The 26,354-nt window shown below is 47.0% G+C and overlaps 1 protein-coding gene and 1 long non-coding RNA gene across 2 annotated transcripts; one reads left to right on the top strand and one right to left on the bottom strand.

Moving 5' to 3' along the window:
* Positions 1 to 1,618: 1,618 nt before the first annotated feature.
* Gm17182 (predicted gene 17182) lies at positions 1,619 to 3,232 on the bottom strand. The gene is made up of 2 exons (NR_166509.1): positions 2,758 to 3,232; positions 1,619 to 2,115 (listed from the first exon to the last, which is right to left on the bottom strand). It is a non-coding gene; the product is annotated as a predicted gene 17182 (long non-coding RNA).
* Slc34a2 (solute carrier family 34 (sodium phosphate), member 2) lies at positions 3,230 to 25,541 on the top strand. The gene is made up of 13 exons (NM_011402.3): positions 3,230 to 3,273; positions 12,030 to 12,144; positions 12,238 to 12,375; positions 13,016 to 13,144; positions 14,637 to 14,780; positions 15,242 to 15,353; positions 17,726 to 17,921; positions 18,676 to 18,771; positions 19,374 to 19,494; positions 21,444 to 21,611; positions 22,006 to 22,122; positions 22,221 to 22,345; positions 22,872 to 25,541. The coding sequence occupies exons 2-13, from the start codon at positions 12,033 to 12,035 to the stop codon at positions 23,505 to 23,507; spliced, it is 2,094 nt and encodes a 697-aa protein (NP_035532.2). The 5' UTR covers positions 3,230 to 3,273; positions 12,030 to 12,032; the 3' UTR covers positions 23,508 to 25,541.
* The last annotated feature ends 813 nt before the right edge of the window (positions 25,542 to 26,354 follow it).

The raw sequence follows: 26,354 nt of genomic DNA on the forward strand, positions 1-26,354 counted from the left end.
CTGCCCTGGCTTTCTTTGATTGTTCATGCGTTTTCTTTGATTTGTGATCATTACTACCAGTGACTATTACACTTCACTCTGGCTTGTCCATGTGTTCTGTTTAATTTTTTTTGTGTAAGTGCGTGTGTGCCTGCAGGAGTTCAGAGGTCAGAAGAGGGCCTCTGATCCTCAGAAACTAGAGTTACAGATGGTTGAGTCTCATGTAGAAACTGAGAACCCAAAACAGCTCTAATAAGAGCAAAAAGTGCTAAGCCATCTCTCTAGTCCTCACCTTTGTTTATTTTTGAGACAGAGTCTATCTACCTAGCCCTGGCTGTCCTATAATTTAGAGATCAGGCTGACCTGCTTCCTAGTGGCTGGGATTAAAGCCACAGCATCTGAATTTTTGTTCTTTTGAGACAGTCTCCTGTAGCCCAGACCTGTCTTGATATCTAACCAAGGATCACCTGATTCTTGTGGTGTTTCTGCACCCCAGTACTAGCCTTACAGGTGTACCCACCACTTCTGGCTTCTTTGTTTTAAAGGCTTGAGCTTTTATTATCAGGAATATTTGCCTCTAGATTATGTGTGTAGGGTAAGAAGCAGAGCCTCATTTCATTTGTTCCCATTTGATGGCTATCCATTTACTGAAGATTACACTAAGGTGGTATTGCTGTGAATCAAGTGTCTGTTTGAGACATGGCCTCAGTTTAGGCCTTCAATTTCCTAGTTGTGCCTTTACTTGCTCTAGTTGTGAGATAACAAATGGGAGCCAGCGCGCTCGACTCTGGGTTCTTCCTACCCATCATGCTCTGAGTTCCTCATAAAACAAAGGTTCTATGAAGGAAAAGCCTATTTAAAAATAAAGATAATAAGCCGGGTATAGTGCAGACACCTTTAATCCTCACCCTTGGGGGGCTTAGTCAGGCTGATGTGAGATCCAACACAGCCAGGGCTACATAGTTAGACCCTGTCTCAAAGAAGAGGGAACCTTGCTGATATCTTAATCCAGCAATTTCCAAGCATTGTGACTCTGTAAGGTTTTTTATGGTTTTTTGAGACAGGGTTTCTCTGTATAGCTCTGGCTGTCCTGGAACTCACTTTGTCGACCAGGCTGGCCTCGAACTCAGAAATCCGCCTGCCTCTGCCTCCCGAGTGCTGGGATTAAAGGCGTGCGCCACCACTCCCGGCTGACTCTGTAAATTCTTACGGAGCCTGTATGTGGTAAGGTCTCAGTAGCACAGATCACAAATGATTTCCCAAATCTAATGTTTTTATATGAGAAATCGAACATGTTCCACTCCGTTATCAGCATGAGTACATATTTTACAGGAAAAAAACCCACAAAAACAAAACAAAAAAAAAAACACAAAACACCCAAATCAATGATAGGATTTCAAGTGTTCTCATCCCACAGGTTTTAGGCCTGTAACAGTTACACAGAACTCCGTAGCATAGAGAAGATGGTCTGGACCTCAATTTCAGAATAATTAATGGCATGATCTACCTAATTCTACCCTACAGTGCTGCATTACGTAATCGGAGGTTAGCTAGCTAGGGTAATCTACGTTGGTGATAGTATTCCAGAAGTTTGTATGTAAACATAGGCTTATTAAATGAAGATATCGGGTATCAGAGATCAAATGAAAACATGGAAGTGTTCTTTATTAGACCACATTCTGATTAAAGGGAGGTGAGAATGAATGTAGACACACTTACACATTGCAGAGAAGTAAAGAACTGTAGTCAATCTAGAACCAAGAAGATAACACCCTGAGAGCTTTGGTTGACGTTCCCTTGTCTACTGGAACTTAAAGGAGCCTTCCCAAGGTTTTTGGCAGAGCTGATCTTCCCACATGGGCTCCATTTTGGGAAATGATTTTAAAGCAAGGGGCAAGGCAGTTACCTCCTCAGGGAAGCCTTTAGCCACTGTGAGGCAGGGTCACAGGATAGATGACCAGTGAGTGAAGGCCTCAGGGTTCCTGGGAACAGCGTAGGTGGAGAGTGCAGCCTGCCCTGCCCTGCCCTCCGCTGGCTACAGGCTGTGCTGAACTCCGTGGTGGTCACGTGGGGGTGGACTCCGTTTACTCCAGCCTGTGCTCTGAGAGGTGCTTGCTGAGAACTCCTTAGTTTGTCCTGTAGAGCAAACATTATTCCTCCACAGGGCCACCAGGCAGGCTAGCTTTCTTCCCTGTCTCCAACTGAGTCGTTTGTGCTTTGTGCTGCTGTAGACAGTATTGGCACCTGTGATAAGTCTCAGAACCTTCCTAGTCCTCCAACTCTGGAAGGACAGTGTTAAAATATTGAGTGCTGTGAACCAAGGACACACATTTTACACTGAGAAAAATGAGGAGGGGACGGCAAGGGGGGCGAGCAGGGAACTGAAGACAGGCAGCTAAGATCCTGAGAGCTTAGCCCAGGGCAGCGCACCTCCAAACATTAGTTATGGGTACTTGGAGTTTGAGGCAAAACTAGCTCTGTTTTAGCAGTTCCTGTGTGAGCCTGTGCCCTTACCCCGTGCCTTACTTAATCTTGGCTCCTGGGCCTCTGAGGCAAGGCTTTGAAGCTCTGATCTGAGGCTAAATCCACTGTTTCCATCTTGTTCAGTACTAGCCTGGGGGGAAGGGGGGGGCCTCCTGGGGCTGATCTCCAGGCCACCTTACAGTGGGTAGAGATGGGGATGGGGGGCGACTGACCCAGGGCACCCACACTGTAGAGAAAGCACCCCTTCTCCAGGCCCGCCACTCCCTAGCAGTCAGTCTTAAGTTCCATGCTGACCTTGTTCTAACTGCCCAAGCCAGACAGGTCTCCAGGCAGAGGCACCTGGAACAATCCTGGCTTTGTTGCGAAGAAGAAGAATCTTGTCCCTGAATTTACAATCTGTTGCTCAGTGTCTAACCTCTCCAGCCCTGGAGACGGAACGGCACAGAGACTCTGGGAGAACGAGGCAGAGGGCAGAGGCCCACAGCTGGTGGTCAGCATTCGCAGCAACTCCCGCGTGTGAGGGAGGCAGGCAGGGATTCGGGGCGCGCGGGGCGCCACCGGGGCGCAGGCGGTTCGGCCGTTCCTACTGCGGGCCTGGTCTGAGGTTTCTCCCCGCGATGGGCTCACTAAGCCGGCAGGTAGGCAGTGCCGTGGCGGCGGCAGCAGGCGGTCCTGGAATGTGCGAGGGGCGTGATGACAGCGACTGCCGCCGGCCTCTTTGCGCAACACCTTCGCTGTATATATACCGGGCGCTCAGCTGCGCTCCACCTGGGTGCCTCCTGCTGTCCCTTACCTGCGAAGGGAGCGCTGGTGAGTACACCGGTCGGCCGCTACCGCCGGCTGCTTCTGATCTCAAGGACCTACACTGAATTTTTAAGTGACTTCATTCTTGTAGACACCCCTAAGGGACTTGACTGGCTCTGGGCTGCAGAGGAGGATATGAGAGCACATCATCTTAAACTTTCAGATTTTTTTTAAAAGATGGTTGTGATTGCTGTCAGGACAACTCTTAGAACTAGTGTAGGTGGACATGCCTCACCTGCTAGCTGTGTCTGTGGCTTGGGGTGGGAGGATCTGCCGGGCTGGCCTCATGCTTGGTCTGGGTTACTACCCGTGTGACTCCCTGACGTGCAGTGGCCCTCTTCATGACACCTGGGTCTTTTCCTGCAAGTTCTAGGTTTGCTCTGGCTGCTGGAGGATGCAGACCCTTCTGGGGGGACTTGGCCAAAAGCTTTTGCCCTTCAGATGTCTTGAGCAGGATTTGATTTCTGGTTCTTAAGGCAGAGGGATATGCACAGGGTCGGAGGAGACAGTATGCTCAAGCCAGAGGAGGAGTGCCCGTTTTGGAGTTAAAGTTCCAGAGGGACAGGTGCCTGCCATAGGTACTGTGGGCATTTTCTTAAAACCCGTGGATCATCGGTCCTGTACTTTGGGGGCGGGGGGAGGTCCTTTCAGGAGAGTTTTGTGCTAGCAGGGTGGCTCTGTCATCTGTCTGCTTTCCTGTCTTGTAGACTGAAACTTGTTCTCAGTTAGGCATTTCTGGAAAACCTGAGCCTCCCCACAGTAAGCATTGTTTGGGACTAGGAGACCGTCTTATCCTATGCCAGCTGATAATGACCTTTTCTGTTTTACAAGCTTTTGTAAGCCGGGGCAAGAAGGGCAGGCTTTGTAATAGTTTTGGATGCTACACAAGTTACCTCCCTCCCTTACCCCTCCCCTACCCCTCCAGGGTACCACGACTCAGGCACAGAATAGCCTGAGTTTATGAAAAAGAAAACAACAAAACAAAACACCCCAAAACAGTATTTGAGGGATCTGATTTGGAGTATACTAGATTTCAATAAAGATTGTCGCATACATAGGTTTACAAATTTAGCTTTTAACTCCCCCAAACAGGGCAGAATAGTTACAGGTCAACTAACTGACAGCCTAAGGATTGAACTCAGAATCTTATGCTTCGTAGTGGCTGTTCTGAGCTACATAGCTAGCCTTTGGGTTTTTGAGATGGAGTGTTGTGTAGGTCCTATTAGTCCTTTTTTAAAAAGATATTTATTTATTATATGTAAGTACACCGTAGCTGTTTTCAGACACACCAGAAGAGGGTGTCCAATTTCATTACAGATGGTTATGAACCACCATGTGGTTGCTGGGATTTGAACTCGTGACCTTCAAGAAGGGTAGTCAGTGCTCTTAACTGCTGATCCATCTCTCCAGACCTCCAATTAGTCTTGAATTAGTTAGGTCTCCGCCTCCCCAAGTGTGTGCTGGGATTATAGACTTGACCTACCACACCTGACTGAAATTTACTTTACAAATTTAAAAAGGTATTGTAGCAGCCTGTGTGAGCACAAGTTTGTAGTGTTAGGCTAAATATCTTAAATAGTATCTTTCACCTAAAATCTAAAACTAAAAGCCATTCTCTAATTGCAAGACCTAGAAGCAGTCTGCCCTCTCCCCCTTGTTTTTTAGCAAGTACGTGTTGTAGCCCAGACCATCCTTGAGACCTGTGATAATCCTGCCTCAGCTTCTGCAGCCTTGGGCTTTCAGGCATGCACCACTAGTGCCACACCCCTCTGCTCACACCCCTCCCTCCTCTTCAGGGGATTATTCTGAGGCTTACAGGAAGCCAAGGGGCAGCAGCAGCCCTCCACCTTCAGTGGCTCTGGGTTATTCTGCCAAAAGCAGAAGAACTCCTCAGGCCTTAACATTAGCTGTGTGGAGTTCTTCTGTGTCCAGAGCTGCTTTCATTCTGACTTTGAACATTTTTCTGTATCTCAGGTTTCCTCTCTCGGGTAGTCCTACAGTTAGTACTAAATGGTAAGCATAAAGCAGATCTCTCCCTCTGTGTTAAAAGTTGGCCTCAGGTCACCATTAGCTGAGTTTGGTGCTAAACTCCTGCAACTTTGAGCCTGAGATGGAAGAATTGCCCTGACTTCTATGGATTATATGGTGTATCTGACCGTCCACCAATTAGAAACAATGAGACAACCCTGAAAATGCTGGACAGTGAAGTGAGTTAATCTGTGTACAGGACTTATGCCAGAGCCTGTACACAGAGCCTGTCAGTCTCAATTGATGTTGGGCTGCCTGTCAGTGACAACTGCTCTCCTTTACTTCAGTGGTCATTCTTGTGCTATGGCCATAGCTGGTGAGAGGACACAGGACCACGGGCATGGGCTGATTCACTTTTTCATCCCTGGATCTTAGCTGGGCAAGCTCTGAAAACAGCTGGTCCCAGTCAGGTCCTGGTTGGAGAAGCTCAAAGAATGCAAAGTGAAGGGCGTGGATGGCAGCCAGGTGCCTCACATTTCCCAGTTTGAGTCCTAGAAGAGCCCAGAGGTTTCCCCTTCTGAGCTTGCCAGGAGGACTGACTTCCTCTTGGCATTGTGTGTGCCTGTGTGAAATGGAGCCAAGAGTGAGGCCCACAGCTCTGTAGAAGTGGGCCTAGGGTAGCCACAGGACCTGGGGCCCTTGTGATCATTCTTGGTCTAGTTGGGCAATTGATACCTTGTTAGATTCAATGTTTCTTCCTCAAAGCCTGCTGCTCTGGCAGGTAGCAAGAGTGATAGAAAGAATATGGTGTTGGGCAGGAAAGCAGAGAGAGCAGTGGTATCTGGACATCGGGGAAACCTTTGGAGGGGGCCAACAGTTAAGTTCCTGCTTTCCTTTAGGAAGCAGGTTTAGTGTCTGCCATGTCTTGGCCAGTGACCTCAGATTCACATGGAATCCCTCTGTCTGCCCTGTTTAGTATTTTGTCCTCTCCTTAGCAGTCATACCTGGAGGACTGCTGGGTCTGAAGTCTTTGTTGGGGAAAGCAGCCAGCCATTACAGAATTTTTAGTCACTATATTTGGGGATATGGTCAGGGACAGAGGATCCCCGTACTTGTGTTCCTGAGTCTTTGATTAGATAGGACCTGAAGGCTTCCTATGACCCCTGACTGTGAGGTTTATGGTGTATAAGGCTTTGGAAATGTGTATCCCTTGGTTCTTCCCTCCTCCTCCTCCTTCTTTCTCTCTCTTCTCTTCTCTTCTCTTCTCTTCTCTTCTCTTCTCTTCTCTTCCTCTCTTCTCTCTCCTTCTCTTCCTCTCTTCTCTCTCCTTCTCTCTGTTTCTCTCTCCCTCCTTCCCTCCACCACCTTTCTCTGACATACAGGGCAATGTGACCTTTGGGCAAGTTTTTTTTCAACTTCTTTGCTTTCCTTATTGTACTCTGGAAAAAAAAATCCTTCTTTGTCATGTCACCCCCAAGGCATATGTGTGACTATAGACATGTTTCCTTGATTCTCTTTGCCTCTGTTTCATTCTGCCTTTGTTGAAGGATCATGCCACAAGGCATCACTAATGTCCTTTGGAGTCCTCATTGTGCCCAAGGTTGGCAGCGGGTTCGTGTGCATCATGTAGTACTTAGACTAGTTCACCGTGACGCAACTCATTCCCCCAGTTGGGCGACCGTGTCAGGTACTGCTCAGACTTCTCCTACACACAGTATCAATTAATCTTCATAACAGCTCTGGGAGGAATATGACATTGTTCCAGTTTTGAGATGATGACATTGAAGCCTAGATGTTTAGTGATCTCCACCTCCATCAACGTTCTGTGTCTTACAATTGTGTGCAAAGACACTATAGTCGCCACAGAAGTGTTACTTGCAGGGACTTGGAGGATCCACGGAATGATGACCTAGTCCAGGCACCAATTGTAGGGTATTTGTCTGCTCCAGGCCCAGTCTTTGCTCCAGAGTCCTAGATGCAGGCTCTGGTTCATCCTGCAACAGAGAGCACAGGAGGCTGAGAGCACAGGAACCAGTGTACCAGAGCAGTAGAGAGGCATGGCTGGATGGTTGCCAGTTGCCATACATTTCCTACTTTCAGGGCACACTCAGCTGTGGAGGTGGAGAGTCAGGAAGGGACCAGCCAAAGAGCTAGGGCTGGGTGGGCGCTTCCAGATGCTTGCCCAAGATGGTTGTGCCAAGTGTGTGGATCTACAGATCCTGTTCTGATCTACCAGAATCTGGTCTAAGTGGTGATGGAGGACAGACAAAAAGAGCCCCAGCAATTGAGTACCAGATTGCTTCATAGGGGAAGCATGGTGCCAAGTAATTGAGGCTCAGAATAAGGAAGTTTCCCAAGAAGGAAGGAGCACAGGTAATCAGTAGAGATCCATCTCCCTTTTGGCATAAACTAATAATAAACAGTACTGGAAGTGGATGAAGACAATGCAGACCTGCCACAAAGACTGGGGACGTTTCTTTCTTGTTGGGAATGGGCCAGCCATGGAAATCTGGTCACAGAACACTTCCTGTAGCTAACAGGGAAACAAGCACCCTAGTCATACTTGACTGCTATGCTACGTCCTTGGCGGGGCCGCTGTGGCAAGAGACCACAGTTTCTAGGGAATAATTGTCCTAGCCAACAAGTCCCAGCCAATCCAACTTGCATACAATGATGAGGGACAGCCTCCTGTCAGGGAGACTCAGGCTGAAATTGCTACTTAGTACTGGCTTTTCCATTTGCTTGCTAGGTTCATTCCCCTGGGCCCTAGAATAGAGAGAAATAGGCAGGTTACTACGATCTGAGAGCTTACTTTTTATTTGTGGAAATGAGGTAAAAGTTCAGAAGCAGGACAGTCCCTGAGTTTCAGATTACTAGAAGTGGGAAATGGCTCTAGAAATTTCTCAGCATGCCTCCAAGAATAGAGTCCCTTATGAAAGATCCCTTCATTCCTCCGGTAACCCCAAATAGCTCATGGAAATCCTAAAGTGTGTGTGTGTGTGTGTGTGTGTGTGTGTGTGTATCCATCCTGCTTTTAAAATATGTTTCACTATCCTGATCTGGCTTACAGCTTGTCATTCTCCTACATGAGTCTTTCAAATTCTGGGATTGCAGGAGTTCATTACTTTGCCCAGATTAAAGGGAACTTTTTTTTGGGGTGGAGGAGAGTCTGGCTAGCCTGGGACTATGTAGACTAGCCTGACCTTGAACTCAGAGATTAGCTTGACTCTTCCACCCGAGTGCTGCCACTGAGGGGAGCATCAATGCTTAGTCTTAGTGTTTGTTCTCCCCTGAGTTAGTCCCCACACCCAGCTTGAAGTTTTAATTCTACATCCTAGTGAAAATCTTCCTGTGGTCATTTTAGAAAGACATTGCATGACCACAAGGGCTACACCGTATTGGACACCGTTCTGAGAGTCTCCACTGACACTGTTGTCATTTCACATATAGGAGAACTGAAAGGCCTTACCCAAGAGTACAGAGGCCAAGCTGCCTCGCAAATCCAGGAAGTTGCAATCTAAAACTCCAACTTTCCTCTGGTATACTAGTCTACGGTCCCTTGGGATTTTTGACAATATTTGAAGATACTGTTAAATTTGGGGTGAGGGGGTCATGACATTTAGTAGAGACAGGGGTGATGCTAAGTATCCCTCAGTACCTTGACTTACATGTCACTGTTAAGGTCTAGGAAAACAACACTGGAAATGTAGTAAATCATGCCAGTAAATGGCCTGCCACCCTTTCCCAATTCCACAAGTAAAATTTACACTGGAGGAAAGACAAGTCATGTTGATGTGACTCCTCCAAACTGTGGGTGAAGCCTCAGTCTGGCAAGTCTGTATATATAAAGTTGTCTCTTTCCACGTCAAGGCTGCTTTGGCAGTCGTGTTTGCCATCACTCTTGTGCATAAAGTCTGGATGAGAATGGATGTTGGGCACCAGTGTGGCACTGAGTAGCTCTTTGATGCTCATTAAATGGTCCTAGTTATTAAAAATTAATTAAGAGATGTCACACTGATGTGTGAAGTGCCAGACGAGTCACTCGGTTGGCACGTGCCAGGGTTGAAAAGGGCAAGGCCAGAGTAGAGAGAAGAAGGAGGAGGAGGGTGTGGGTTGAGCAGTGAAGCACTGTCACCATCAAGATAGAAGTGAGACTCAAAAGTGGAAGGACCACTCCGGAGGAGGCACACCTAGAGGAGAGGCATCAATTGAGGGCAGCAATGGGCAGTGGAATTTGGGGTGTCAACAGCACAACTGTGTGCTAGGAAGGTTCATCCATGGGGGATGTGGAGTCACGCTAGGAGAGCTGTGGCTTCTATCCAGTAGGGAGCTGCAGAGGCCCTGGGTGGTGGGATGGTATCTAGACTGAGGCAGGAAATACTTCCAGGCAGAGCCATTAGGTCTGAGAGATTTGGGAGCAGTCAGGGATGGCTTTGAAAGTCTCAGACAGTGATGGCAAGAGCTATAAACAGGAAAGTTGTGCTGAAGGGACCATGGGTCTGGACTGAAGGCTGAAGAATTAGCTTAAGTTGGGGTGAATTTCAAGTTGAGACCACAGCAGGTGTCCAACAACACAGTACAGGTTGATAGCCTCAGGGAGAATGCAGGTCACACACTCCTTCCTCCTTGACACTCATCTAGGGCAGGCAGGAAGCTCTGGTTTGAGCTCTGAGTCACAGACTCTTTCCGTCCTCCTACCAGCCCTGTGTGCCCTGGAAGTGGCTATCCGCTCCAATTTTGTTGTGAGCTGAGGCAAGATTATTTCCCACTTAGCCTGTGCTGCGCCTTTGGCCTGAGCCACTTCATGCCTGATACCGACTCAGAGACATCCCTGTTGTCGCTCCTTCTCTCAGGTGTTCCCTCACAGTCAGTCAGGATGAGTAGGCCAGGGAGTCCCTGATTTGTTGGAGTGTAGGGGATAAGGTATCTTCTCACTATATCATCCTATGTTGGTCTGGAACTCACAACCTTCCCAATCTCACCTCCCAAAGATTAGGGGCCTAGTGAGGTCTCTGCCTGGCATGAACTCAGGGAGACTCTGAAGCCGAAGCCGGAGACTCTCTCAGATCATGGCTGTAACTGGCTTTCTCAACTGTGTATTAAACACCATGAGGTCACATCATGGAAAGGTAGGGGTGTGACAAACCTATACAACTGTCTTTCTTGTTGCTGCTGTTCAGAGATTCTTGATCTTAGACATGTTAGACAAGTGTTGTCCCAATAGCTACTCCACAGCTCAGGATTATCACCTTGCACTTGAGTGTGTGTGTGTGTGTGTGTGTGTGTGTGTGTGTGTGTGTGTTTGTGTGTGTGTGGCCACAGGGCCCTACTTACTCTATAGCTGAGCCTGATCTGGAACCTCCTATATAGCTAGCCAGGCTGGCTTCAAAATCACAGGTCATATACCTGGCTAGAGTCAGCCCTTTGAATCTGAAGTTGGGTAAATGTGGACATCCCACTCTGAACCTTAGGGAATGATTTTGGATCGTTGTTACCCTATTGCAACCATGCTAGAATAAGACATACTGTGCTTCTTGTTCATAGTAAAGAGCATTTGCCTAGGTGTGTTTGCCACCTCTTTTGACCTGCTATGACACTTTGATCTGCTCTTCTTAGAACACACTTCCCCATTTCTTATTTTACAAATTTGTAAATGACTGATCAGGAAATATCTTCTGGTCTGTGTTGCCATCTATTCAATGAATAGGTATTGGACCACATCTCAGGCCATACAGAACTTCAGGTCCCGAGAATGACCCTTTCTTGGTAGTGCTTGGTAAGCTGGAAATAGATATCAGATGGATCCTGGTTCTGGTTCTGGGAAGCCCTCTTATGAGAATCGATAGAGCTGGTGTTTCTGAGATCTAATGTTCTTCCCCTTCTAATTCCCCAAAGAGAAATGAGTTGGTCAGTTTGAGAGTTTTCCATGTGTGATCACAGCATCTTCTCTATCTAGCCCGGGCCCCTCCAGAACATCATTCTATGACCCAGGGTGGCCTCGAACTCTAGGAGTTAAGTTACTACGTGCCTCAGGCTGCCGGATTGCAGGGGTGGGACAGCATACCTAGCTATCACAGCACAGTAGATTGCACTCTGGTAATATCACTTATTTTGCATATCTTGAATTGCTGATGAGGCTGGAACTCCGGTTCTAGTCGGGTTCTAGCTGCTTGTACTTCCTTTTCTGTGAATCTTCTGTCCCTTGGCTTGTTCTCCTTAGTGGTGTCAGGACAGGCTACAAGCTGTGGCTAGCCAGATGAGCTGACTTGGAACTGAGAGGAACATTGTGGAGAAAATGGGTTACAAGGAAGTATGCAAAGCCTGGGAACAATGCCCCTCTGATAAAGGGCCACTGCTGGTGGTAGGACGACTCAGTGCTAGCTAGCTGTGATTTATTAGACCTTTATTTCACTACCAGTCTTGAAGCCTCAGATGTATGAAGAATGGTGTCCATTTTACAGAGAGGAAACTGGTACTGTGTGCCTAGAGGCATAAAGGCACTTGGTCCAGAGACATGCCCACACTATTATACTTCCACAGAAGCCCCAGATGGTAGGGAACACAGGTGGGATGTCTAGGAGTGTAAACATAATGTCAAGACCACTGGGTGAGGTTTGATGCAGATTTACAGTTGAACTTGCCCCAGCGTAGCTAGCCAATGGAGACCATTGATACAGACACCTGTTTGGTCTCTCCCACTCCTAAGAAGTAAGATTTGTAAGAAATGTCTTTCCTTCAGGCAACTGTTACATCAGCGGCTGTAGACTTAAGCAAGCCCTGTCCTTCTCTTGCAGATCATGGCTCCTTGGCCCGAGTTGGAAAATGCCCAGCCCAACCCCGGTAAATTCATCGAGGGGGCCTCTGGACCACAATCGAGCATACCTGCCAAAGACAAGGAGGCCAGCAAAAGTAGGTGCCGGTCACCAACTGGGGACAAGCCCTCTTTGAGGACCCATGGAAATTTGGCTTCCATTTCTCATGGTCTTTGCTACTTGTTTCCAGCAAATGACAACGGGACTCCTGTAGCCAAGACTGAACTGCTACCCTCCTATTCCGCCCTGGTTCTCATAGAGGAGCATCCCGAGGGGACGGACCCCTGGGACCTGCCTGAACTCCAGGACACTGGGATCAAATGGTCAGGTAAGCGGATGTCCAGCATACAGCAGAGGCCAGAAAAAGGACCCAGCCTGTCCATAGCATTTCCCTTTGTGTGTCTCCTGTACCAGGGTTCTGAGGCAGAGTAACTAGAGGACCCTTTGTTCTTTCACTCAAAGTATCAGGGAACAGTCATGACACATTTGTGTGGATGCTGATAATGTTAGGCTTTAGGGGCTGAGAGTACAGCCAGAAGACTTGGGGTGATCAAGTGTGGGGTTACGATCAAGCCCAAGACAGCTAGGAAAGGCTTGGGTGGTAGGGGGAGAAGGGGATTGATTGCTGGGATTGATTGATTATCTCTGCTTTCTGAAGATGCTTTGAGAAGCAGTTAACTGCTTGCTTAGCTACTCACTACCTCAACAACACCGCAGTTCACTTGACGGGCCATCTATCCATCCTGGTCTGCTGCTCTGCTGGGCCCACACCACACTGCACTCTCCTTCCCCTCTGACTCTCTAGAAACACACCGAAAGGTTCAGCAGTGGAGACTGCCTCACACCCAGGCCTTGATAGAAGCCAGTTGGGAGAAGGTAGAGCTGTACGCAAGCTCCCTTGCCAAGCATCTCTGTTCCTCCCTAAGAACTCTATCTAACTGCTGTGCCTTCCCTCTTCCCCACCACAGAGAGAGACACCAAAGGGAAGACGCTCTGCATTTTCCAGGGGGTTGGGAAGTTCATTCTTCTCCTGGGGTTTCTCTACTTGTTCGTGTGCTCCCTGGATGTACTGAGCAGCGCCTTCCAGCTTGTTGGAGGTAAGGACCCTAAGGCTGGAGGTGGGTTATGCTTGACTCCTGGTTTCTCAATTCAGGTGGGCAGATCACGGGTTTTCTCTTACTTCACCATGGCTGAGGTGGGTGAGGGGCAAGCCTGACTATCTCAGACATCCCCCATCACAGAGCAGAGAACTGAAGCATCTAAGTGGCTCTTGCTTAAGCCAGGAACCTGGGCTGGAGCTGATGTCAGCTGCCAGAACCCTTTCCATTGTACCCAACCCCCCCAGCAGGAAGCTGTTTCAACTCCCTTTATCTGCAGGATGCCTGCTGCCTCCAGGCTTCTGTCTAGAGTTTGAGAATAGAATGATCCCTTAGGCCAAAGCAAGCAGGAAAGATCAAAGCCAACCCTTGCTGGGAAGAGCCCACAGTAGATACCTTCCCTGGCCTGAGCGCAGGACGCAGTGATCAGTGTTTCAAAAAATCCAGAATGAAATTCCCACCTGTGCTCAGTTAACTTTGGACCCTCTCTGGGTGACAACAGATAGATAGCACCCTGAGTGGCTCCGTCTGGAATAGTCCTCTCTAAGCCCCTCCCACACGGAAGAGATGATCAAGGCTTAGAGGTCACTAACTAACCAGACTTTAAACACAGCCTATAATGAACACAGTGGGATTCCAGAGCACTGATCAGGGTAACACAAGAGACTGTGGATTTTTCTGCCTTTGGTGCCCTGGGCTAGATATAAACAAATAGAAAGTCTTTTTCCCCTCCTGTTTTGAGACAGGGTCTTTATGTCACCCTGGCTGTTCTGGAACTCCCTATTTGGACCAGATTGTTCTTTAACTTTCAAATCCACCTGTCTCTGCTGCAACTAAAGACATATGCCATCTCATCCTTCCCAGTCCTTTCCAGGAGAGGGTCCACTATTTCCAATCATATATCTCTGCCTCCCAAATTCTGAGATTAAAGGCATGGGCTACCATGCCTAGCTGACCTGAACTTTTGACATGAAGGATGGGTGGTAGGTCACTTGTTAGGGGCCACACTGTTGAATGTGGTAAGTCTCCCTGACCCTTAGGGACATAAGGGTCTTGGCTTATGATTATTACCTTAGACAATGCACATCCGGACACTAGGCCTCCATTATAAAATGGATTGAGACTGAGGGTCACATAGACTCCCAAAAGACTTCCATAGAATTCAGGCTGCAGTTGAAGGTGTTGGGGAATAGAGGATCAACTTAAAGGACTCAGGGCCTATATGAAGCCAGGTTCTTGAATACAGATGACTGGAAAAAGGCTGGCTGGCTAAGAGCTGGAGGGTGGAAATTAAAGATGGGGGGACTGGAGGCTCACATGGACAGACAGCTTCCTTCTTAGAACAATGCAAGGAAAAAGAATAGTGAGCAAGAAACACGGCCAAGTTGAGCTGAGGGCTAGGTTCCTACTCTACAGCCAGCTGGCCTGGTGTGGACACTTGGAAGGTCCACACTTCACAGCTATCTTCCAATAACCATCGTTTGTCTTCTAGGCAAAGTGGCCGGACAGTTCTTCAGCAACAACTCCATCATGTCTAATCCTGTGGCTGGACTGGTGATAGGGGTTCTGGTGACAGTCATGGTTCAAAGCTCCAGCACCTCTTCCTCCATCATCGTCAGCATGGTTGCTTCTTCATGTGAGTTGGGGACTTGCTCTTGCTCTAGGCAGTGCTACTCCCCGCCCCAGGAAGTATTTTAGCCAAAGTTAATTACAATTTTTTTTCTACACAGCAAGTTTGAGGCCAGCCTAAGCTACATAACACACTATTTTGAAATGAATAAAATAAAAATGTGTCTTCAGACCTGGGGCTCAGCCATTCCTTTAATCACTGATTCCTGGCCTCCTGTGAGATGGGAGTACCAGAGAGGCTTTTGGGGGGGGGTCTTCTGGTACATGGGGTGCATGCAGATTCATCGACTCCCCTCTCTGGATTTTAATAGCTGTGTAGTGTTATATATGACACACCACCTCCCAAAGAAACTGAGACCTGCTTTCTAGAATATTTAGCCGCAGTGTGTTCATCCCACACTTGGGGTGTTGTGGAGCGTGGCTCCCCTGCCTGCAGGTTCCCTCACTGTTCTTTTTTTTACCCTTCAGTGCTGACGGTTCGGGCTGCCATCCCCATCATCATGGGCGCTAACATTGGAACCTCCATCACCAACACGATCGTGGCGCTTATGCAGGCAGGAGACAGAAATGAGTTCAGAAGGTAGGTGATTTGGGGCAAGCTTGGTGTCCACTGTCTATGTCCACAACGCCTTTAACAAGTCATGAAGGTGTGCTTGACTGCTAGCCTGGAAGGAGCCTCCAGTCCAACCAGTGTTGGGAATCCCAGATTAAAATCCACTTACGGATCTGTAAAGCTAGAATAATATCCAACAGCACCAGTAAATTATTGTAATGATTACACAGTCATGCAGGCAAGCGCTGTCAGGGTGCCTGAAAAGCACCAGCTAGACAAGCACAGCTGGGTGGTAGCGTTGAAGCAAGGCCAGTTGGGTGGGGCAGGCTTTGTTGTCTCACTTAGTCATAGATAATTATAACTTCATAAAACTCCCATTTTAGGCTAGCACTGCTACTAATACTATCTCTTCACCTGTAAGGCAGCACAGGCAAATATAGCTGATGACATGTGAGGTAGGAAAATAGGGGCAGTTGGAAATAGACACAGGGAAACCCTCTGTCTCGGCATTAGCATGGCGATGAAGGAAGTTTCCCAGCTTCTTTTCTAACCAGCCAGCCACAGACTCTACCCAGAGCTTATTAAAATGCAGAAGCAATTCCCAGCTTGTCAATGACGCCATCGCGGTGTGGTCAAGCCGCTGACATTATAGCAGGTTTTTGGGGGGAATGGTCATGTTTGTCGTGTCTGCTGGTGAATCAACAGGGGATGCTATCGCAGTGGTCCATCTACCTGAGCCACCTCTCATTTGGTCCCTGATGACATGTCTTGATGGACATGATAACACACATTAAGACGGGCACTCTCTAATTTGATCTCCCTGTGAAGCCAGACAGCCTTCTCTATCCCCCCCACCATCCATCCTGAAGCCAAAGGAGACAAAGTGATGTCATCGACTGGCCCCAGCCAGGATTCCAGTTAGGTTTCGATTCTGGAAAATCTTGGCTCATCTCATGATTATTTACACTGATTGCTTCCTTGTAGCCTATGAAAAAGAAGCCTAAGTAAGACCTAATGAGTTGCCTACATGTTGGGATGTAACTGACTTAGTTCACTCTGCTCCCCAAGTGTATAAATTTCAGTATGGCTTGCATAACCGATATTGGTTCCATGTGGCATCCTTCTTGGAGGTTTAGATTATTGCCTTAGATAGCTGCAGTAATTACTGTATCAACTGTTTATAGAGCTCCTAGACATTTTACCGAACACCAGGAAATCTGTGAATCATTTTCTACTTCACCAGCAGTGTATGAAAGTGTCTTTGGTTGCCTTCAGGAAGAATGAGACTAGCTAATACCATAGACCAAATATTAGAACTTGAACGGTTCCTTTCTAAATTATTTCCCCATCTGCTTATTAAGTGCTTCTCTGTAGCCATATACCAAGTATACCTTGTGGTAGGTATTTTCACACTTTCTTAATTTGAAAGATACATATATATATATATATATATATATATATATATATATATTTTTGTCTCAGAATTTTGAGAATTGAAGGTTAAGATTTCAGGGGCTGGAGAAATGGCTCAATTGTCTTTCAGAGGACCTGGTTTTAGTCCCGCCACCCATGTGCCCATATGGTGGCCCACATGCTTGTAGTTCCAATTTCTAGGTTTCTGATGAGACCCGTACTGGTGCAATGCACATATACTAAACATACACAATTAATTAATCCCAACATTTGGGAGGCAGAAGCAGGTGGATCTCTTTGAGTTCAAGTCCAGGACAGCCAGAGCTTTACATAGAGAAACTCTGTCTTGAAACCCCCTTCCCATACCCAAAAAAGAATCCAGTTGGTAAGAAGGTTCTGATGGTCTGGCCCACTACTCTCTCTCTCTACCTTTCAAAGGACAGGTTGCCTTCCAAGCAATTTAAGTGGTCTAGGCATGGTTGAAGAGGTTTCTCAGTGGTTAAGTCTTTGTTGGTGGTCTTGCAGATGGCCTATGTGACCCATAAAGTGACCCTCAACTATATAATCAGTTCTGGGTGTATGGTACACATACAAACATGTAGGAAAACCATTCATAATTCTTAATCTTTATTGATTTTTAAAAAATTTTATTTTATTATTGTGTTTGCCTCTAATGCATGTATGTATGTACTATCTGCATACTTGGAGAAACTGGAGTTGTGGGTTTTGGGACTGAAACCCAGGTTCTCTAGAAGAACAGCCAGTGCTCTTAATGGTTCTCTCCAGCCTTAAAAATCTGTACAAGAAGGGTTGGGGTGGGGGGAGTCTTGATGCAATTCTGCTAAAGAGTGGTTCTTAGGATTCCACTCCTAAGATACTATACTGGTCAGAAAAGTCTTCCTAGACCAACCACCTGTGTGTACTTAGGTGGATGGCTTGCACCTCCCTCAATATAATATGGCTCTGGTGGCTTTCTCTTCCCATAGGGCATTTGCAGGAGCCACTGTTCATGACTTCTTCAACTGGCTCTCTGTGTTCGTGCTCTTGCCTCTGGAGGCTGCCACCCATTACCTGGAGATCCTGACCAACCTTGTGTTAGAAACCTTCAAGTTCCAGAATGGAGAAGATGCCCCAGACATTCTGAAAGTCATCACAGACCCCTTCACAAAGCTCATCATCCAGGTAATGGCTATGTTAGTACAGCTCACATCTCAATGAGCCTAAAGAGGCCAGGGAGCAGGACATAAGCCATAGGAGGCAGAAGTTAAGGATATTTGTGTCACTTGTATTTCTTTAACATAGGCTGGTTTACCCTATTAGGAGTGGGGGATAATTGGGTGAGGTTAGGGGTACTTCTGAGAGATAATCAGTGAGCATTTGTGCCCGCATATTTTCCATTGTCATAACAGTTTATTGATGGTTACTCCCCTTTCCCAGCTGAGGTCATTCATGCCTGCTGATCCTTGGTGTCTGTCCTAGATGTGAACAGAAAGGGCCAGCCAGGACTTGAACTTAAACTGTAGGTCTCTACAACCTGCTGGCTATCAGTACCCTTACAGTTTTGCTCTGAGTGTCTGCCAGTTTCTAGGGCAGTGATTCTCAACCTTCCTAATGCTGTGACCCTTTATTACACTTCCTCATGTGGTGATGACCCCCAATCATAAGATTATTGTTGCTATTTCATAACTGTAATTTTGCTACTATTATGAATCTGAATGTAAATATCTGTTTCCGGTGCTTGTGAAAGGTGTTGAGAACCATAGGTTGAAAGCCACCAGCTCTAGAAGATAATGCTGTTCTTGGTGGGAGGGTATAGATCTTTACATATAGGGTGTGTCCAGTGGCTCACATTCACAGCACCCAAAATATCCAAGGCCCGCTGACAGCAACCACTCTGAGGATTTTCTGACCCGTGCTCCTCTATTTTTCCCCTCAGCTGGATAAAAAGGTCATCCAACAAATCGCAATGGGTGACTCAGCGGCCCAGAACAAGAGCCTGATCAAGATCTGGTGTAAAAGTATAACCAATGTGGTAAGTGTCAAAGTGATGGATGAGTATGTATGTCAACCAAAGGGTTCAAAGGCAGCAAATCAGAAGTCAGAAAGGGAGAAAAATTAGGCAACTGGGAGTTCTATCTGCCCTCTGCCTTTCAAGGAGATAGACACCTTTGCATCACTGTTAAGATGCCCGCTCCTTGACGTGGTATAATGCTTGAATATCTCATGGAAGGATGACTCTTGCCTTTTGCTTTGGAGACCGTGATCTCTGTCCCACAACACAAATGTAGGCAGCAGGGGCATCTCACCTTCCAGGCTGTTTCTGAGGAGGCACACATGGCTTGCACTAGGAACTTGCCCAACCTGCTGTGCAGTGTGGGTGCAACTCACTCTTAATTCTGGGGTGTAGTATGTGTGTGCATGCATGCATGTGATGCTAAAAGCTGGTGATAAAATAAAATGAAACAGATTTTATTTGTCCCCATGGTTCCAAGAGATTTTTCAAAAATCTTTGAAGGGAAAGAAAACACCCTATGATTTAGCCACCATACAGATCCAAGGATAATGTCCCATTTGGTCCCCACCTTTGTTATTTCCCCACCATGGACGCACCTTATGTTTGTCATTGTCATTTAGACTGAGATGAATGTCACCGTCCCCTCGACTGATAACTGCACCTCTCCTTCATATTGCTGGACTGATGGCATACAGACCTGGACCATCCAGAACGTTACCCAAAAGGAGAACATTGCTAAATGTGAGTGGGAATTAACTGGCTGGCTAGCTGGGTGGGTAGTCTAGGAATCTGACCAGTGTGCAGCCCAGTGATTACAGGAACAAAGGGAAGACAATGCTGGGCCTTCTGGTGACTCCATGCCACCTGAAGAGCTTTTGATAGGGATTCTACAGTGCTCCCTTGGTGTGCCTTTGGATCCCTTAGTCAATAAGTCAGGGGTAATTGATGGCTGGTTTGATTATATGGTCTGTCCACTTAATGCATCTCTTCTGATCAAGGCACTGAGCCCACCTGATACTCCCATATTTTAGGAAACCTTTCATCCTTTCAAGCCTTCCTGAATCCCACTTTCTCCTCTATCATACTACCACGTTTTGGTGTGATTATCCCTGCAGAATCAGGCAAACTTGTCATCACTGATGCCCTAATTGCTATCTGTCAGTAGAACTATGATTTTCAGGATTTGTCACAAGGGATACATAAGAAGGACTTTGGTAACAATCACCAGGGCCTGCCCAGGACAAGCTGAGTGATTTAAGGAACACTCCACTTTCCAGTCTCAAGAGTCCGGTCTGGTGGTGCCTGCTTTTAAGTCATAGGAGGTAGAGATAGGAGAGAAGATCAAGCTAGTTAGTCATCCTGTTGGAGATCTGGGCTATAAGCAGATCTTTTCTCAAAAAAATAGATGCTGGAGATGCATCAACGCAAAAAAAAAAAAAAAAAAAAAAAAAAAAAAAGATCTTATCATACAGATCTTTCACTTCCTTAGTTAGAGTCACGCCGAGATATTTTATATTATTTGTGACTATTGAGAAGGGTGTTGTTTCCCTAATTTCTTTCTCAGCCTGTTTACTCTTTGTGCAGAGAAAGGCCATTGACTTGTTTGAGTTAATTTTATATCCAGCTACTTCACCAAAGCTGTTTATCAGGTTTAGGAGTTCTCTGGTGGAATTTTTAGGGTCACTTATATATACTATCATATCATCTGCAAAAAGTGATATTTTGACTTCTTTCTTTCCAATTTGTATCCCCTTGATCGTTTTTTGTTGTCCAATTGCTCTGGCTAATACTTCAAGTACTATGTTGAAGAGGTAGGGAGAGAGTGGGCAGCCTTGTCTAGTCCCTGATTTTAGTGGGATTGCTTCGAGTTTCTCTCCATTTACTTTGATGTTGGCTACTGGTTTGCTGTAGATTGCTTTTATCATGTTTAGGTATGGGCCTTGAATTCCTGATCTTTCCAAGACTTTTTTTCATGAATGGGTGTTGGATTTTGTCGAATGCCTTCTCCGCGTCTAAGGAGATGATCATGTAGTTTTTGTCTTTGAGTTTGTTTATATAATGGGTTATGTTGATGGATTTCCGTATATTAAACCATCCCTGCATCCCTGGAATAAAGCCTACTTGGTCAGGATGGAGGCCCATTGGACATGCAAACTTTATATGCCCCAGTACAGGGGAATGCCAGGGCCAAAAAGTGGGAGTGGGTGGGTGGGGGAGTAGGGAGGAGGGTATGGAGGACTTTTGGGATAGCATTGGAAATGTAAATGAGGAAAATACCTAATAAAAATATTTTTTAAAAAAGATGCTCAGTAGTAAACTCACATGCTCATGCAAAGAACTGCAGTTCCTACATCAGGTGGCTTACACGTAATGTACGTCTAGGGAATTCTGACTTCTGGTATACCCAGGTACCTGGCATAGGCACAGGTGCACGCGCACTCATGCACATACATACACACACACAGGTGCGCACACAGACAAATGTGCACACATACACAATCTTTTAAAGGTTTTCTTTTTAAAGTTAGCAAACAACAGTGTGTCAAGGCAAACTGCAAAGGATACCATTAGCCTGAGTCTCCATGTCTAGCTGCCAGGCAAGATTGTATCCACAAGAAAGGAGGAGTAGATAGCAATCTGGACAGGGTGGGCCCTGACTTCCTGACCAGCCTGTTTGTGTGTCTCTTCAGGTCAGCACATCTTCGTGAACTTCAGTCTCCCAGACCTTGCTGTGGGCATCATCTTGCTTACTGTCTCCCTGGTGGTCCTCTGTGGCTGTCTGATCATGATAGTCAAGCTGTTGGGTTCTGTGCTCAGGGGACAAGTCGCTACTGTCATCAAGAAGACCCTGAATACTGGTAGGCCCAATACTTGAACCCTGTTCTGGGCTTTGGGGATGGTCTTGTGTGTGGCCCTGAACATAGGCATCTCAGGGTTGTCAGAAGAAGGACCCCTGTGCTTGGATGTTTGTCAGAACCATGGGCCCAATTCCATGCAGAGAGTACAGGGGTGAGTTCATAGCTCATCCCTGAGTGTGCTGTGATGCCAGACCAGGATAAGGAGGAGGGGATGTACTTCTAGATCCATGGTCTTGCTCTCAACCGTATCCTTGGTTTATGTGAACTTGGCAGGATGATGCAGATTAGAAAAGTTACCTGGTAATTTCAGGTCATATGTGGGGTTGTAACCCTTCACTCATCCTAGCCAGCAGTCCCTGGGACTCATGGCATGCCTTCTTTCTTTGTCTTCCAGATTTCCCCTTTCCCTTTGCTTGGCTGACTGGCTACCTGGCCATCCTTGTGGGGGCAGGCATGACCTTCATCGTGCAAAGCAGCTCTGTGTTCACGTCTGCCATGACTCCACTCATCGGTGAGTGAGGTTTTGTCCCTGGCTTCTCAGTCAGATCACCATTACCTCTTCCCATGGTTACTTGGGCTCATGCCGTGTGTTCTATGCTTTCCCAACAGGTATTGGGGTGATCAGCATTGAGAGGGCATATCCACTCACGTTGGGCTCCAACATTGGCACCACCACCACCGCCATTCTGGCTGCTTTAGCCAGCCCAGGCAACACCTTGAGGAGTTCTCTCCAGGTCAGCAACTGCTACCGGGCTCTGGGTGGGATAGAACCTGTCTGTGCTTTGGTTTTGGTTTAAGTCAGAATTTCATAAAACCCATGCTGGCCCCAAATTCATAAGGAACGGCCTTGAGAGGTCCTGCCTCCTCTGTGCTGGGAATGGATGCACGCCACGGCCATACCTGGTATATAGACTATTTTCTAGTGAGAGCCATGCACTCTCTTCTATCCATAAGCTACTGGGAGAAACCACATGGAGCTATGTATGAGGACAGTCAAACCTATGGGTTCCTAAGAGGTGGGCGTGTAAAACATCTACGCTGCTGAGACAATAGGCCCAGGTATGGTGAAGCAGCAGGCAAACCCGTATCAGATGACACCTTCCGGACCTGAAAGCTGAGCTCTTCAGTGGGGTTACTTCCTTCTTCCCCTGATCTCCAGACAGTAAAGTGATGGGTGTTCACAGAATATAATGCTCTGCACAAGCTCAACTATACACAAGACCTGGAGTGACTCTTACTTCTTCCCACCCTCTGTTTCAGATTGCCCTGTGCCATTTCTTCTTCAACATCTCTGGAATATTGCTTTGGTACCCAATCCCATTCACCCGTCTGCCCATCCGTCTGGCTAAAGGCCTAGGCAACATCTCTGCCAAGTATCGCTGGTTCGCAGTCTTCTATCTCATCTTCTTCTTCTTTGTGACCCCGCTGACAGTGTTTGGCCTGTCTCTGGCAGGCTGGCCAGTGCTGGTGGGCGTGGGCGTACCCATCATCCTGCTGCTGCTCCTGGTTCTGTGCCTCCGGATGCTGCAGTTCCGCTGCCCTCGCATCTTGCCCCTGAAGCTCCGGGACTGGAATTTCCTACCCTTGTGGATGCACTCTCTGAAACCCTGGGACAACGTCATCTCCCTGGCCACCACCTGCTTCCAGAGGCGTTGCTGCTGCTGTTGCCGCGTGTGCTGCCGTGTCTGCTGCATGGTGTGCGGCTGCAAGTGCTGTCGCTGCAGCAAGTGCTGCAGGGACCAGGGAGAGGAAGAGGAGGAGAAGGAGCAGGATATCCCGGTCAAGGCTTCTGGGGCCTTTGACAATGCAGCTATGAGCAAAGAGTGCCAAGATGAGGGCAAGGGCCAAGTGGAAGTTCTGAGCATGAAGGCCCTGTCCAACACTACAGTGTTCTAGGGGCACCTAGGAGTCAGGGGTGAGGAGGACCTCAGGTCCCATGGGATCCACCCCTTCCGTAAGCGTCTCCAGCTACCTCGCTAGGATTTCTGATGAGGAAGAATAACACCAACTCTAGCTCTCCTACCACCAGAGTAACAGTCTGTAGTTGAATTGGACTTATCTTCTCTGCTTCTCAAGTGCCTCCCTCTTAGAAGACAATACAGAGAGGCCTCAGATGACTTCATCCACCTCTGGCTTTCAAAGCCAATCCTCACCCAAAGGTCAAGTCTTAAGGGAGGCATTAGGGAAGGTTCTGGAAAGACCCAATGTAAAGAGTATTTGTAAATATATGTACAAAGCAGTCATTTCTTGGTATGAAACCTCAGCCACATCTTTTTTTTTTTTTATCAAAGTCTACTCCCCCTACTCAATAGCTCCTCCTCCTATTCGTCCCTGCCCCAGAGCAGCCAAGTCCAAACAGTGAAGTAATGGCTTGGAGCCCATAGATGTAAGCCTCCATAGCTTACATTGCAGGAGATGTTCTCTATGGAGGAGGCTTCATCTGGGTATAGTCAGATCAAGCAGTTGACCCCAGTGTCCTCAGCTTCAGCTTCCTAGGATGGAGAGACACATGGTTGGGGTTCATATTTGGTTTCTGTACGTAGGGCTCTGGATTAATCTAGAATAGGAGGCATTGGTGTTCTTGGTCAGAGTAATATTGCTGATGGAACCTGTAAGACCTGTGTCCCAAGCCCTCTCCGTTGCTACCACTCGGGACCATCTGCTTGTGAAGGGTCTGTTTATCTTGTTTTGTGCAAGGAGACTTGCTGGGCCAGCCTTTAGTGGTCTGTTTCCATCCACCCACTCACCCTCTTGCTCATGAAACATGTTCCCATCTTCCATAGGTGAGCTTTGTCCTGCCCCTTTCCATGCCTACAAAGCTCCAAGGGAATTCTTAGGAGGGAGGAGATAGGAAATGGCTAGATGCTCTTAAGAGTCAAGATGAAGCCAGTAGGGTTTGGAGTGACTGCAGGTAAAGGGTGGGATCCTATTCATACAGGATACCTGTGCCTTTTAGAGCCCACGTGTAATACCCACAATGGCTCTGCAACCATCCCCATAACTCCCCCCACCTCCCATAAGAACAAGCCTCAGCTTGACTTAGGGCAGGTGTGGCTCCATAGGACCATGTCCTCTCCATCCTCTCCCATCATGCTCTTCGCCATAGGAAGAGGTGGAGATGCCAAACTGAGCCCCTCTGTAGATAAAAGTTCCCAAAGAGCCATTTATGTGGCATATTTATAGCTATGCATCTGTACAGAATACTTCATAACTTATACATAGTAAATAGTGATTTGTTTTATAGTGTCTCATTTGGAAATGAGGCAGGGTTCTTTTATGTACTGTGAAAAGAGCACCTTTGTATATTTTGTAATACTGCCTTTAAACACAACTCTCTGAGGCCACGCTATACCTCCCTGTAAATATGTAAGTTACACCCCAGGAGGTGGCTTTGCCCTCTGTTGATTATATATATTTTTTCTTTTTAAAAAAATGGGATCCTTGTTCCCATGTTAATTGTATTTTTTTAAACTGGTTGAGGAAAGGGGGAAATAAAAATCACACCCCAAGCCCCCCGCCCCCCGCAAGTGTGCTGCTTCCAATTGCAGGGTGACAGGAGGTATCTTTCCCTACTCAAACCTCACCATGCATCACCACGGGAAGCTATGTAGTTTCTGGTGACACTTTGGGACACAGAGGACTTAGTCCCACCTTCAGTTTTCTCTTTTCCAAGTCATGGGGATAAGCTACTGAGAGCTATGCTAAGCAAAGCATAACATTTTGTAGTTAATGAATGTTACCAGGTTTGGAAGCAAAGACTCGGGTGGAATCTTTGAAATCACACAGTTGATGTTTTGAAACTATGTGCAGGCCATCTTCTGTCTTGTTTTTAAAATTTCTACATTAGAGGGGGAAGGGGGCAGTGAGTGGGATGTAAATTGAATAAGTAAAAATTTAAAAATAAAAACAAATTAATTCCAGTACTGTAAACGGTGTTACTTATTTGACTTGGACACCAAAAAATTGTGCACTACAGACCTCCAAGGTCAGCAGGCGGGCCCTGGAATCCCTTGGGGTTCTATGTATAATGTGGACCAAATGAGAAGGTAGGCTTTACTTCCCGACAGCTCAGAAGATGCAGGGCGCCTAGGCCCCACCTTAGCCAGAGCTAATTTATTCTACTATAGCCCACCACTGGCATTATGCTAAAGCAAATGAGTCGTTCAGTCTGGGAGCGGTCGATATGTCCCCCACAGGAGCCCCGGCAAAAACGGGTGGGCAGGGAGGTTCAGGAATTATAGCTTCAGACAGTGTCTACACTTGAGAATCAGTCATCTTGTGCTGTGTAACAAGCAACCCCAAACTCAGGGCTATAAGATGCCGCTCCATTGGTTTACACTAGTCATTGGTTTGGGGTTATAGTCTACATGTCTCAAAACACGCACACATAGATTGGACAGGGAAACTGTTTTGCCCATTTCCTTTGAGCATAGCACTTACATTGGACTGGGCATTATAAGCAATATAGCTAAGATAATTCAAAGAGTACTGGAAGATATGTGTAGCACTAAGCAGAATGACCCTGGTTGATGGATTTTGCTGTGGTGGGCAAGAGCCACTCCTTTTAATAATCATATCAGGATTAGTGTACAGTCCAGGTTCAAAATCTGACACTATAAGGCAAAGGCAGTTAGGTGCAGAGCCCAGGCCTCCAACTGACCTCCAACTGAGTTTAGCATCATACAGTGAGACTTGGCCCCTGGCAGTTGCTTCAGCTACTGCCCTGGAGCTGCTGGCAGTGTA

This window comes from Mus musculus, chromosome 5, assembly GCF_000001635.26.
Source record: "Mus musculus strain C57BL/6J chromosome 5, GRCm38.p6 C57BL/6J".
NCBI classification, from domain to species: Eukaryota; Metazoa; Chordata; class Mammalia; order Rodentia; family Muridae; genus Mus; species Mus musculus.

Coding starts and splice junctions, on each gene's coding strand:
- Slc34a2 (NM_011402.3), top strand. CDS start 12,033: ATGGCTCCTTGGCCCGAGTTGGAAAATGCCCAGCCCAACCCCGGTAAA. Junction 13,145..14,636: donor CGCCTTCCAGCTTGTTGGAG/GTAAGGACCCTA, acceptor TTTGTCTTCTAG/GCAAAGTGGCCGGACAGTTC. Junction 19,495..21,443: donor AAAGGAGAACATTGCTAAAT/GTGAGTGGGAAT, acceptor GTGTCTCTTCAG/GTCAGCACATCTTCGTGAAC.